This window comes from Triticum aestivum, chromosome 5A (assembly GCF_018294505.1).
Source record: "Triticum aestivum cultivar Chinese Spring chromosome 5A, IWGSC CS RefSeq v2.1, whole genome shotgun sequence".
Classification (NCBI taxonomy): domain Eukaryota; kingdom Viridiplantae; phylum Streptophyta; class Magnoliopsida; order Poales; family Poaceae; genus Triticum; species Triticum aestivum.
The window spans coordinates 89,783,258-89,798,639 of record NC_057806.1 but is presented as its reverse complement, the minus strand read 5'-3'; the positions used below and the strand labels follow the sequence as shown (position 1 = coordinate 89,798,639).

General features: G+C 45.4%; 1 protein-coding gene across 1 annotated transcript; it reads right to left on the bottom strand.

The window, feature by feature from the left end:
- Nucleotides 1-6,556: 6,556 nt before the first annotated feature.
- LOC123102447 (translation initiation factor eIF-2B subunit epsilon) lies at nt 6,557-13,389 on the bottom strand. The gene is made up of 15 exons (XM_044523793.1): nt 12,999-13,389; nt 12,672-12,911; nt 11,448-11,762; nt 11,190-11,297; nt 10,856-11,048; nt 10,276-10,538; nt 10,026-10,155; nt 9,830-9,903; nt 9,430-9,675; nt 9,283-9,356; nt 8,486-8,577; nt 8,077-8,159; nt 7,459-7,530; nt 7,193-7,318; nt 6,557-6,877 (listed from the first exon to the last, which is right to left on the bottom strand). Exons 1-15 carry the CDS (start codon nt 13,134-13,136, stop codon nt 6,827-6,829), a joined length of 2,205 nt encoding a protein of 734 aa, XP_044379728.1. The 5' UTR covers nt 13,137-13,389; the 3' UTR covers nt 6,557-6,826.
- Between the last annotated feature and the right edge of the window lie 1,993 nt (nt 13,390-15,382).

Sequence of the window (15,382 nt, the reverse complement as noted above, 5' to 3'; positions counted from 1 at the left end):
GTATGTTAGCCACCATATATGCTAGTCGCTTGCTGCAGCTCCACCTCATACCTTTACCTTACCCATGAGCTTAAATAGTCTTGATCGCGAGGGTGTGAGATTGTTGAGTCCCCGTGACTCACAGATACTTCCAAAAACCAGCTTGCAGGTGCCGTTGAACCGTGCAGATGACGCAACCAAGCTCAAGGAGGAGCTCGATGAAGATCTTGTCCTTTGTGTTGTTTCGATTCTAGTTGGTCAGTAGTGGAGCCCAGTTGGGGTCGATCGGGGATCGGTGTAGCATTTGGGGTAGTCTTCTTTTATTTTGGTTCCGTAGTCGGACCTTGATTGTATCTGATTGATGTAATGCTTTATTCATGTAATTGTGTGAAGTGGCGAGTGTAAGCCAACTATATATCTCTTTCCCTTATGTATTACATGGGTTGTGTGAAGATTATGTCACTTGCGACATTGCTTTCAATGCGGTTATGCCTCTAAGTTGTGCTTCGACACGTGGGAGATATAGCCGCATCGAGGGCATCACAGTATCGGGATACCGATGATCGAATCTCGGGCAAGTATCATACCGATAGACAAAGGGAATTGTATACGGGATTGATTGAATCCTTGACATCGTGGTTCATCCGATGAGATCATCGTGGAGCATGTGGGAGCCAATATGGGTATCCAGATCCCGCTGTTGGTTATTGATCAGAGAGTTTTCTCGGCCATGTCTGCATGACTCTCGAACCCGTAGGGTCTACACACTTAAGGTTCGATGACGCTAGGGTTATAGGGAAAGTATGTACGCGGTTACCGAATGTTGTTCGGAGTCCCGGATGAGATCCCGGACATCACGAGGAGTTCCGTAATGGTCCGAAGGTAAAGATTGATATATAGGAAGTATGGTTTTGGCCACCGGAAGTATTCCGGGCATCACCGGTAGTGTACCAGGACCACCGGAGGGGTCCGGGGGTCCACCGGGAGGGGCCACGGGCCACGGAGGCCTACATGGGACAATAGTGGGAAGGGACCAGCCCCTAGGTGGGCTGGGGCGCCTCCCACCAAGGCCCAAGGCGCCTCCTAGAGGGGAAGGGGGCAAACCCTAGGGCAGATGGGCCCTAAGGCCCACCCCAGGTGCGCCTCCCCCTCTCCCCCTTGTGGCCGCCACCCTAGATGGGATCTAGGACTGCCGCACCCCTTGGGGTGGGAACCCTAGGTGGGGGCGCAGCCCTCCCTCTCCCCCTATATATAGTGGAGGCAAAGGGGCAGCCCAACACACGAAGTTCTCTCCCTGTTGGCGCAGCCCTACCTCTTTCCCTCCTCGTCTCTCGTAGGGCTTGGCGAAGCCCTGCTGGAGTCCCGCGCTCCTCCACCACCACCACGTCGTCGTGCTGCTGCTGGACGGAGTCTTCCCCAACCTCTCCTTCTCCCCTTGCTGGATCAAGGCGTAGGAGACGTCACCGGGCTGCACGTGTGTTGAACGCGGAGGCGCCGTTGTTCGGCGCTTAGATCGGAATCAACCGCGATCTGAATCGCTACGAGTACGACTCCTTCATCCGCGTTCTTGCAACGCTTCTGCTTAGCAATCTACAAGGGTATGTAGATGCACTCTCCTTCCCCTCGTTGCTAGATTACTCCATAGATTGATCTTGGTGATGCGTAGAAAATTTTAAATTTCTGCTACGATCCCCAACACATACAATGCATCATATACGTATGCATATATTGGTTTATGTTGCAGGAACTGGTTTTCAAACCGGGTTACATTATTCAAATCTTTAATAGCCAACATGGTTGGGTTTTCATTATGGTTATCATAACCGGTATTGGATGATTGAGGTTTTCAAAGCCGCTTCAGAGAAATGACTATTATTCCCTCATCCAAAAATACCAACTTACAGCAAGGAGCATGTTTCAATATTGATATGCCAAGCAATCAACAATATCATCCAGACGGTGGATATGATTTATTCTACAATGGAAGTCCCGAGTCACTGCAGGCACATGACCCGGCACTTGGCGGCTATATTATTCAAATAAAGATTACATCAAGTATACAAGTCCCATGTCGCTGCAAGCATGCATCACGACACTTCGGGGCTAATGCGAGGTCATTTTTAACTCGCCTCATTGAAGACCCGACCCATCACATAGTGATGAGCCGACCCTTGGGGCTACCAATTGGTCCTGTCAAACATTCAAAGTACACAATTCTTAATCCACTATATCAAAGGTGACCCGAAGCTTGGGGGCTACATCATATGATGTTAAAGAAGTACATGTAAGTCCCAGCCCAGTATTATCTTACGAGCCGGCCCTTGGGTACTACAGCATTCGGTTCTTTACCAAAGTCATAAGGTCCAAATTGGAAGACCCAGCCCCATCACATAATGATGACCCAGCCCATGGGGGCTACACTAGCTGAAGTGTATAAGCATAAGACAGTTACAAGTCCCAGGTTGTTGCAGGCAAGACAACCCAGCACTTGGGGGCTACACATGTGAAGTACAAAATGATCAGTTTATGACTAGTGACTTAGATGAACAACGCGGATTTCTCCAAGGCTGTAGCATTTATATTGAAGCAAGTATTAAGATATCACTATGTTCCCTTCTTAAGACTTGGGGGTTACAGGTGATATGCATATAAGGGAGGTACACCTTCAAGTTCTCAGTTTTGAGCAAGCCAGCTATATTTAGAAAAGCAAGCACCAAGTCATCACAAGGTATAAGGACTTGGCCTGAAGAACTCAGGAAGACCAATTATATGACCCGGCGTCTATAACAATCATGACCCGGTATGTTCAATTTCTATAACTTGGCAATTTCGGCGAATTGCAACTCGGCAAGATCTACATCCTCAAGTCGGTTGAAAATCAGATGAATATCTTAAGTCCAAATATTTTTGTCAAAGCCAGAGCATTGGAAGCCGAGTCCAATGGATTAGTTTTTCCAACATTTTTCTGCAAGAAACCAATGTCAGCAAATTGATTTTAAAGCTGGCCTACTGCTATAACAAAGAGACTTGAACTTTACAGGAGGGATTCCCTTGAATATAACGAAGCGACATGATATGGAATAAATCAAGAATTGCACGAACCGGCAAATATTGACTCGATCAAGTGTTTTCACAGAAAGAAATGACAAGGACTTAAGGATGAACAGATGCCGGCTCAGAAGAACCTTTGACCCTGTGCACAACCTGTCAAATTTGTTTTTGTTTTGCGTGATAAGTTTAACATGGATAAATCCAAATTAACTGGGGGCCAATGTCGGGGATATACCCCGCGGTATAACCCGGCCTGAAGTATGACCCGACCAAACTTGGCGACTCACTAGTAAACTAGAGGGCGGGTCAGAGAATGACAAGGCCCAAGGCCTAGAAGGCGGCTCGTGAGAAGACCGGCTCAAGGTACGGTATTTGGTGGGCCGGCTTCAGAGAAAAGGCATAAGGAATATTTCCCTTACAAGGGAAGCCATATCTGGACTACAATTCCACTTGTAAATAAGAAAATAGACTAGTCCTAATCCTACTAGGACTCTACATGTAAGCCGCCCCTTCAACTTATATAAGGAGGGGCAGGGCACCCCAAGAGGGACAAGTTTTTAGATAGACAGACAAGATAAAAGTAGATGCTCTCAAGATAGAGGGAGCGAAACACCGCCCTTGTAATCGAGATCATCATCATCATCATCAATATCAATCAAGCAGGATGTAGGCTTTTACCTCCACCGCGAGGGGCCGAACCTGGGTAAAACCTCGCGTCTCTCGATTCCGACCAACCCCATTCATTGTGATGGCCTCACGACTAAGTCCTCACACTAGCCCATCTGCCTAACAAAACCATGACAGTGTGCCTTTGTTGGATAAAGATCAATGAATGCCTCGTTCTACATTGGCAGTCAATGTGAATTCTCCACTCATTGCCAGCACCCTCTGAATGGTCATAGCACAACACTCCATCAAGCCTTGCAAGCGGAGCAAACTTCTTCTGGTTCCTTGTCATCCAGGTTGAGGTCAGATGGTCATCTATGCCAAAATGCACTATAGCAAAGAACTGCATCACAAGCTCAATGTCAAAGTCCTTCTATGAGACATAATGGAGACCATACCAAAATATGTGACAAGTCGCTTCACTCTTGCAAAGTGAAATGGGTTGGTTGTTGTCAAAGTGTGAAAAGTTGATGCTCTTCTGAATCACAAACTTGTTAGTGAAGAACTCATACACATCATATAGGCCTCTCTTATTTAGGACACCAAAATCTATCATCACAGTCTTCATCCTGGCCATTAGATATGTCTCAAGTCAAGTGCTCTCATCCGAGAAATCGATCCTGCAATGTTTGCCTTCGACATGCCTAGTCAACCCTCAACTCTAATATTTTCTCCATCATCTCACACTCCAACGGCCAATTCTCCAACTCCATCTCTATAGCCAGTCAAACCTCCACTAGACAATTTATCATCACAAATTTGTATGCCCCTCCCAAATCACCTCAAATAAGTTTATTAACTAGAGCTCAAGGACTTAGCACCCGATTTTAAATTTCTCACTTGGCATGTCATAGGGAACTTGAACCTCATCTATTTTTTCACCCACAAAAAACAAGATAGGATCATTTACCACATTGTATTGGGTGTTTGATGGTTTGCATTCTGTTGTGTTAATGAATGGTGTACCCGGGGCCCACCAGAGGGCAATGCAAATTAAAGTGGTAATGTGTGGAAAGCGGTCCAATTAAGGGGATTGGGTCATTTATCAATCCCATCTTTTGTCAAGTAAACTACTCGCTTCCAAAATTAAGCCCCATCAGATAGCCCATGTGCTTGGATCAAATTTTTTTTTTTGAAATGCAATCCCTTAAGGCCCGATTCATTAAGAAAGGTCAAAGAGAGTTGCTCGGTTAATTAACGAAAAATCGATCAAAAATTATCACAACACACCCGCAAAAACAAGGCACACAGGGCGACCTCGCAACCCACACAAGAACGGACACACGCCGTCGAGGAAAAAAACGTTGTCGAGGTTGCAATCCAATGCCATCGTCATCACATCTCCGCGAGGGCGACTCTGACTCCACCCTCAATGACCATCGATATAGCCCTCACCGCAAACAAGCGTCAAGGCCTACGTCGGCCGATTCCAAACAATCCACCGCACCCGCCGACGACCAGGCAGCTCTGACTTTGTCGATGAGCATTGAAGGGGGAAAACGTTGAGCTTGCACCGAGCTGGCACCGAAACCAACCACCCATATCGTGTCATCGTCACCGCGGAGACACCTCCTCTGCATCTAAGACAAGTGAGGCACGATGACCCCTCGAACATGGCGAATGAGACTGACTACCAAAGCTTAGCTGCAGCACATCTTCGCCTAAAGTCGCCATCATTGTCACACAAGAAGTCATGCAACGTCCACATTGCCGGATGGACAACTGTCGACCACAATGCTGTGAGCGTCCAGCCAAAGGAGCGCTCAAATGGGATCCAATGCTCTTCAGGGTGACGCCCCAAAAAGGAAGCGACGATGCCGACGCTGTCGCCTAACCCGACTGGGCCTTAAGCTTTCACCCGAAGAGCTCGAACCGAGGGTGTGTAGGGGATGGACTCCATGACGACCCCTCCAAGAAGGTGACACGACGGCCGACACCGTCAGCCGATAAGAACCCGGCAAGCTTTCGCCCGGAGCATCGCCCAACACCACACCCTCACGCATTGCACCTCCATTGACCCGCACACCTTCCACGAAGCCCTCGCGCCATGACCAAGTAGAAGCGACCACCACTCGTCTCACCGACCGGAAACTAGAACAAGACAAACAGCACAACCCGACGATGTCTTCTAGAAGAGCGCGGCACGTGAGGGGTCACCATCTCTGGCCTCGGCCAACATCCCGTGGCGGAGCTTCCACCCGGTGTGCCACACTGCCCGCCAGAGTCCAAGCCCTGTCGCAGCCTCAGCTGCCGTCAAGGGGGGGGGGGGGGGGGGCGGGGCACCCCGTGGCTGCTCACCAAGCAGCACAGGAGCGAGGGGAAATATCTTGCTTGGATCAATTATCAATCCCAGCTTTGGTCAGTAAACTGCTCTGTTCTGAAAAATATCCACGTGCATGGATCAATTATCAATCCAAGCTAAACCGCTCTGTCATCTCTGAAAAATACGCCAGGCAAGTTTAGGGTTAAGGTTAACCGGAATTAATATGTAGTGTGCCACTTTGAGGAATTAGGAGGTCAAGGTTTGATTTCGACGGACCCATGAGTTCAAGCTTTTTTTCAGACTTCACTCGGATCTATGTCCAAGAAAATATACAGTGCTACCGAAAGTCATATGATCCCGTGCTCCCGGAAGCTTGGGTCATGAACATCAATGAGCTGCTTCTGTGTGTGACCACACAACTCTTTAGGATGTTTTCTGCAATTTTCCATGGACTTCATCTATGTTCCTTGGATCGAAGATCAAACGGTTCAGGCTTCCTGGTAGCACAGGGGCATGTAAATCCCAGTATAGCACTGGATATGCACTTGGTAAAGGAACACACGCATGCCGCAAAGGAACACACGCATGGACAGTAGGTAGACCATATATGCAGCTGTCAAGAAAAAAAAGGTAGACCATGTATGCAAGGAGAGAAGGGTTATCCAGCCGCAAAAAATAAAATAAAAATACACACTCTGCGGTCGTTCATCCCACGGCTCTGTTCTCTCTTTTTTCCTCCGATTGGTTAGGAACAAAATTGGAGTACAGGCAAATCCAAACTTCCAAAACTTTCCCACTGGGAAACCACCCAAATCAGTGTTCCTCTCCAAGCTTGCAAAAGGATGCAAGTATGAACCATCTCCAACTCTACTCTTCTTCCTCGTCATCTTCATCTTCCTCTTCAGCTTCCTTGAGCCACTGCCAAGGAAATGACAAATTATTACTACTAGTATACTTCAGACAATTCATATCATAATGTTTTGAGTTTTTGTCCTGTCAACCAAACACATGCTACAAGCCTAATCATACCACGAGTTATCAAAAATACAATTCTAAACTTGTGTCAATATAGGAGTTAGATATTAAATAGTCAAGTGTAAACCATTCCCTAAGACAAAAGGATTTAGGACCAGGGAAAGCAACTACAGAAATAAAAATAAGCCATGAGAAACTGGCAAAATAAATCTCACGCAAAATGAGAAGGGACAACTCGACCAAGTGCAGCACATATACCTGAATAAAAACATCAGACTGTTTAACGAAAATTTTATCCAGCTCGTCGGCATTTTCTTTTTCTTCCGCCCATCTCAAAATTGCATCTTCACTAACTATCTCCTTATCATAGAGGTAAGGCAAGATCTGCATTCAATAGCAGATTGTCAGAACCAACGAAAACAGGACTTCATCAATTCCAAAATAGAGTACATACCACCCAGTAGTGCAAACAAGACTACGTATATCCATAAAAATAACCTGTCTGTAACTGAATAGCTCTTTACCTTCGAAAACAGTGGAGAAAATTCTTTTGTTATCTCTTGACACATTTCCTCAAACTTCAATAGTATTTCCATCTGCGTCACCATCACGGAATGATTCATTTAGCTCATGTTAAATATCAAAGGACAAAAACACCGCAAAATAACACAGGAACTTCCATGAAAAAAGAGAAATCCGGTCTGAGGCTCAGAGTGCATGCTTCATTCGTGAAAATCCATGAGGAAATCCTGTTTTCAAACTGGACCTAAAACTTAACAATCACAGTAGAGGCCCTTCCAACAGTCTGTCATGCAACAACACAACAACTTGAACTCAAATCACCACAACCACCATACTACATGGAGTACATACCCATTGTGTAGATCAAAATCTCACCAGGTCAACTTATATGATAACCTCAGTTATAGTTCGTAGTCTCAAAATAGCTAATAAAGAAACCCACAGACTCAAATATTGAAGAAAACTGACATGATTAAACCTGACAATGAACACACTGGACACAACAACATTTTAAAATCATTAAACCTGACAGTACTTCTGCAGAACCAAGTTCAATTTTTCAGGCATATGCTATTCATGCAGATTTCAAGGGATTTATCCAGTATATCGTCAAGCCATACCTCCTCATCAACTGTCTTGGTGTAATTGCGTAAAAGATCCTTCCACTTGGTAAGTGCGTCCGCAGTTGACTTTAGAAGACTATCTATATAAAGAGGGGGGAAGCAAGGCAAATAAGCTTGCATCCCATATCAAATCTAACAGCTATAAGTATACCATATCAAAAAATGCATGACCCCAAAGTTCCCAAGTAAGAATGAAACTTTCATGTTTGGAATAAAGGAATGTGATGTATAATGCAAAATCCTATGAACATCCTGCATAACCAAATATCCAAGCTAAGCTCCTCTGTAAACTGGTTCATTTCTGTTACGATTAAACACCCAAATATCTTAGCTAATGATCAAATAGTTATCCCAATTTTAAGTCCACCATGGTTCACAAAACTACAAAGTGCCCAAGAAATCATACCATTAGTAGATTGTGCAGCAACTAATGCAGCCCTCATTATTGAATAGAAAACTGCTCCAGCACAATCTGCGTGTTGAAGGCTATAAGACAACCTGAAAAATAAACACAAAATTGCAAACAACGCAATCAGCCTGATGACTATAATAACAAGATAGACAAAACTACAGAATGGGCATGCTACATCGATGATCTGAAGGTTGAATAGACAAAACAATTATATTAAAATAGCTGCACCTATTGATGTAACTTTGACTAGGCAGCTCAAAAAGCATCTGAAGTTCTGAACGGAAATCAAAGAGACTAGTTTATTATGGCCAAGCCATCAAATTGGATACACAGCAAACAACTTTCATACTCTATAGTGTATACAAGCAAAACTAGTGCTTGGGAAACTTAATCTAAATTCACATGCTTAATGAACATTGGCAGTGCGAAACAGTTTGCAGTTTTAGAATTTAGATGGTGTGTGAAGCATTAGTGCAATATTCCTGCAGAATAAATAATGTGGAATATGACTTGTTCATTCAATGTTCCATATGAAAAGAAGTGATTGTATCTTATCATGATATGTATATTTTAATTATTTTCCATGAAATAAAATATCTTCTGCAAAAAAACTGCCCTTTCATCTGCTTGTGTATCATTACTGCCTCAAAAAGAAAATGAAAACTACAGCATGTTACCCGTAAATAAAATGTTGTCCAGGATAAACCATACTCAAAGGATGACTGACGTGTTATAGTTGTATACATTTAGACAGTCACACATACGTCAGTGGGAAAGAAAAGAGCTTACACCTGAGCGCGTTGATTTCCAGTATCAAATTATCTTGATGAACCCCATCAACTGCCCGTTGGAAAGTCTCTTCAACCTACGTAGGGTAAACCAATCAGTAAACTGAAAAATAAATAAGAGTATGAGAATCCCAATTATATGCTACTAACCTCTTTCTCAAACTTAGTATAATCATCATCCTCAATCACATTGATCTCCGAATCATTGTCGCGGTCTGCTTCAAATGGACGGTTGTTCAAGTCTTCTTCTGATCCAACATCACCGTCAACAGAAACAGCATGCTGCAACTCTTGAAGTTTTTCTTTAGGAATTGGAGCAATTGATTGTCTCCACTCCTCCAGATTTCCAGTATCACCACTTGCCCATATGTAACCAAGGACACCAGAGGTACCAGTCTAAGCAATATCAAAGACAGCAACCACAATGATTATAAGATCAAGACATGACAAATGTATCACCAGGGTGCCTAGAGATAATCCCGACAACTAACACAGTAATGGGAAGCACACATTGCAAAAATCACTGTGCCATCTAAGAATAGAAGAATACCTCAGATGCCCCTAAGTCATCATCTTCCGATAAGATGGTAGGGTGGTCGGCATTACTCCTAGTGCTGGAAAAGGCTGAAATACAGAAATCCAGTTTGCTAAGTAAAACGTGAGTGATACAGGTCCAAATAACCATAAGAACAAATTGGAAAGGCATGTATGAACAAGAATGGAAATTTTACGGTATGCAGGCTTACGTGCACTATCTGTAACTCCAGAATTGGTGTCAGCATACTCAAGTTCCTCATCACTATCTTCATTTGAAGGCTTGTCAAGTAGTGACACTTTTGAATAGGCAGGAACAACAACATTCTTTCGAACTTTAATCTGACAAATAAGAATTTCATCAATATTAGCAAGGCTGCTGGATAGAAAATTACAACTGGTTTACAATCTGTTCCTAGAAGAAAAATGGATAGCATAAAAACATAATCTATAGCAACATACCTTAAACGACAATATGCAGCCAGGCTCAACAATTGCCCCTGCCCTTAGATGCACATCATCACAGACTAAGGAGTTACTCACTTTGCATCCATCTTCAATTATGACATTATCCCATATATACGAACCGTGAATGAGAACGTTTTTCCCAATACTGCAACCTTCCCCAATTACCGAATTCGATATCTTGCACTGCTCTCCAATACTTGTTGCATTGCCAATAACAGAATTCGCACCAATTTGTGCAGAATGCGACAATGTTACATCTAGAGAAGACGTGATTCATGTGAAAAGTTCATATGGAAAGGTGATGTTATATAATTTACAGGAATGGAAGATGCTTCCTAAATGACAGGTCAAAATCATGCCCCAAAAACCACAGTTTAAAACAGCCGATGTACCTTGACAAAGCATTTTGATAATATTATCAACTAATATCTGAGACCATTTCTTCATTCCAAATCAAGCATATTGAGTTGACAAATTCATCTAGATTTTGACGAATGAATCAAGGAATGATTTCAAACAAGGTACAGAAATAGATCTTTGCGGAGTTCTCTTTTCAGTATGCAACTACGCATACCTGATGCCTTGTAAATTCCTTGGCGGTGAAGTTTCATTTCATGGCAGTTACCAAAGGATAACACATCAGGCACCATAGGGTATGTCCATCTTTGTATTATATCTTTGCTCACGGCATCATAACTCCTGAAATTATCTATTCTTGCAGCATAGCTGGAGTGTATTTCATGAGTATAGATTTTGTATCCCATAATCTGAAACAATTGGCAGGCCGTTTGATTGTTACAGAAGAGACATGATAGCAGAGATGACACTCATGATACTGCACTAAACTCTGAAGGCAAGCATCATGTTCTCTTGTATTAAATAGGTCCAGTGGTAGTGAATGGACTTACATCGTCAACAAGTAAACCCTTCACAAAATGACGCCGGAGATGTTGATAGTCAAAGTTATCGGTAAAAAGACTAAGGACATCCGGCGAGCAGATATCAATATAGCAATCCTGTCAGAAAAAGAGGGAGATGAAGATCAATAAAACAAGAAAGATTTGCAAGCAATAGAGAATGCATATGCACAGTCTCAGTAACATAGCAAAAATGAGCTTAGAGAAGAACATATATCCATTATTTAATCAACAAGTTTGAAAGCAGACCTCCATGTTATTATGCAGCTGGAGAGTAGGATTATTGGCCAGTATATCCTTATCAATTGTCACGCACAGGTGTGAGCCATCTGCCCTATCCTCATAATAAAGTAGCTCCTTTGTCTCAGATGCTAGCGCCATAACAATTTCATCATTGCCCAAACGTGTCTGGTGTGTCAGGATTGAAGGTTTTGAATGCTTTATAATCATAGTCATAACAGCAAGTGGGTCCTTTTTCCTTCTGTCCTTGTGTTCCTGGAGAACCTCTTTTAAGCTCATGTTGCTGATTGTATCACCGCTGATGAGAACAAAATCACCATTTATCTACACAAAAGGAAACAATTGAAAGTATAAACGAAATGGCAGCAGACACACTGTGTCAGTATGTGAACATATGAGAACAGGACAAGCAAATAAGACTGCATTACATATGTGTTACAACAATTGAGGCACAAGCTACAGCTAGTTGGACAAAAAAAATGCATGCTCAGTTTCACTTAACGACCGATAGATGTCTCCAGGATATTGGAGATATTTGCCATGTACGTGATTTGGATCTTACTATCCTTTTCTACGTTGATGCTGAGACTAGGTTCATGCATTCCAGAGTTCTCTTTGTCTATCTCATTTTGTGTTTTGTCTTCCCGTGTTTGTATTCAGAACATGCTATGTGTGTCGTCAGTTCTGCGATACAGTATGTGCCAACCCTATATGAAGAATCTCACTGGAATTTTTAACCGATTGATACTTAGTAATTTGTACGACATACTATTACTAAGTAGGCACAGCAATCACAGAGCTAAGCACTTCAAAAATATCTAAACTGAGAAGAACTAATGCTTTCAGTATGATGTTATAGTTAAAACCTTGAACATCTTTTCTGGGTAGTAGCTATTGGCTCTGACTAGAAATATTGTCATGTTTTTCATCACAATCTCTAGCTGGTTGCAATTGTCTCCCAAGTCCACAGTATAGAGGCAACCCGTACCTAATTGGATGACGTTTGAGTGAACTGGAATGACATGAAGTGATAAGATTTTAATCTATTTTCCTTCATTGAATGAACTGGAATGACACTGCCAAAATCTCCCCGGACTTCAGTTTCACATAGGTTCACTAATTCACTATAAGTTCTAGTCAACGATAAAGTGTTAAGCAGTAACAGCAACAGACACTACAGCCAATACTGCAGTCATGCACAATCCACGGTAAGGGTGCCGGTCAGAAACTCACAAGGCCACGGCCGTACATGACGCGGAGAGCATCGCCTGCACTGATCGCATCATGCGACTCGACGGCCATGACGGCCATCTCCCGGGCCGCGGGCTTCCCAGTCCAGCCCGCCTCCTCCAGGTGCTCCTTGACCTGCTGCGCGTGCGCACAGCAGAAGACGAAGACCTCCTCAACGCCCTCGGTCTCCAACCAGGACAGCGTGTAGTCGATCATGGGCACGTTCACCAGCGGCAGCAGCACCTGCGGGGACAGCACAATTCAGGTGCCAAGGGTGCACGCGAGAGCGGACAGGGGGCGGCGGTATGGTTTTGGGGAGGCACGCGGTACCTTGGGGCGCTCGAGGGTGATGGGGCGGAACTTGAGCGTGAAGCTGTCGGCGAGGAGGACGGCCTGGAGGGGCGAGCGCGAGAGCTCATCGGCGTCTTCTCGGGCGGCGGCTCCGCCGCGCGACTTCTTCTGAGACATGGCTGCGGCGGCGGCGGGGAGGGGCGCGAGCTCTCCTTTTCCTTTCTTCTCCGATTTTTCTGTGTACAGAGAGCACGGCCGTCGGAGTCGGGGCGTTAGAGAAGGACCTCGGCCTGAGGCGGAAGAAGATGAGCTCGTCCCGGTGCTGCCGGAGCTCGGGCGGGGTGAGGCGTGGCGGCCAGCTTGTCGCGGCGGCCCGGCGGCGCTAGGGTTACAGAATGGTGAACGGGCAGAGAGGACATAGCGCTGCGAACCGGTACGCTCTTCGTCTCACTTGCCGGTGAGCCGGTGACAGTAAACCAGTAATTTTCCCCGCGTCCTCGCAAAAAATGTTCGGACCAGTCCAACATCCGAAATTCCATGAATCTCCTCCAAGATTATGTCCGACTATCTACCCAGCTTCATAGGCCACTCCAAGTCAAACATTCACAACCGTTGGATTTTGAACGAGGGAGATCTGGATCGTATATTAGAGCATCTTATAATCGGAGTTGACAAATCCGAGTCCCTATACATCTTATAACCGGAGCGATTCTGATGGCTCCGCCTCGAGGGCTGCCGCAGCATCCCACGCACGATGCCTCGCGCCATTCGACCCCGCGCCATGCGCAAGAAGAAGCCCAAGAAGGATATCACGCTGAAGTAGAGGGGCCAAAGAGTTGGCGAAGAGGGTTGGCCGGCAGAAGGTCGAGGCAGACAAAAAAAAGTCACCGCTGCACAATAGGAGGTTGCCGTTGCGGACAATGAGGCCCTCGTCACCAAGGCCACGCACCAGGCCTCCTCCTGCTAGGGTTCCACCGTAGCGAGCGGGCCATTCTTGTCGCCGCCATGACCGCGGCGAGCATGGGCTCGTCAGTTGCCTGCCCGCCACGTCCAGAGTCGCCACGTACCTCCACCATGCCGCAGACGCACAGCTTCCCCCTCCCCCCCCCCATGCCCCGGCCGCGTCGCGCTTCTCCACCTCACCTCGGGACTGCTCACCGGAAGTGATTGTGATCGCGTCGTCCACTCCCGTGGTCGTGGCCATCAACCTCAACGCCACACCTATGGCCGATGGGTCATCCACCGAGGCGCAAAGGGAAGCGACCACGGGAGATTCCTACTGGCAACCTTCCTGACGCCCGCAACGATACGCTGGCCCCGACATCCACGCATGAAGACCTGTCCTACTACAACGATTTCATGGAGGACATCATTTAGGAGGGCGGCCAAGCATACAATGTCGATGAGACCCAAAGCCAAGACGGCCATGACCACTTCACGTAAAGCCAAGAGGGCATGGACAGCCACGACAACCAAGAAAACACCGACGACCAAGGCGACCAATGGCAAGAAGACAATGTGGACATCGAGGGGGGGCTTTTTATGCATATGTGCTCACTACCAAGACAATGCACAAAAGAGGAGGAGGCAAAGCATTCAGACGAAAGCATACACAGAGGATAAGGATAAGTTGATCTGCGAAGGTTGGAAGGAAATTGGACAAGATCCCAAGATTGCCGCCGAGCAAAAAGGATCAACATTTTGACGAGAGTTCATACGTACTTTCATGAACGTAGGAAGTTCCCGACCTACAAGTTTGAGAGCAACCGTGGTGACGTGTCAATCTCAAAGAGGTGGTGGATCATCTAGCAAGAGAGCAATAAGTTTGTGGCATCCCTGAGAGGATCCAAGGACGTCCTATGAGTGGCCTAGACATCAAAGACATGGTATAAAATTCCTTCTTCTTGTTTCATATGTGTGTATCTTGTTGATTGATGCTTTTATGTCCATTGCATATGAAGGTACATTTTTGTCTTTATTCTCGTTTGTAGGCATACCAAGCTTTGGAGCCTTCAAGGCCCAACATGGGGACAAGCCATTCACCCTCACCCATTGTTGGACGATCATTTGCGATTGCCCAAAGTTTAGGGAGCAATATGCCGCTGAAAAAGAAGAATGAAGGGTCGGCGTCCGTCGTTGAGCATGGTGAAGGAGAGAAGCGGCTGAGGGGGAAGATCAACTCTAAGTTGGATGAGAAGCATGATGCGGGGACATTCGCCTTGCAAGAAACTTTGCAAGGTTCATGACCCAAATGGAAGTAAGAGAGAAGAGGAGCAAATGAAGGAGTACATCGAGATACGAAAGAAGAAACTCAAGATCGAAGAGAACGTCCAAAAGAAGAAACTCGAGATCGAAGAGAACATTCAAAAGCAGAAGCTTGAGATCAAGGAGAGCACCGCAAGCATAAAAGCAAAGGAGGTGAG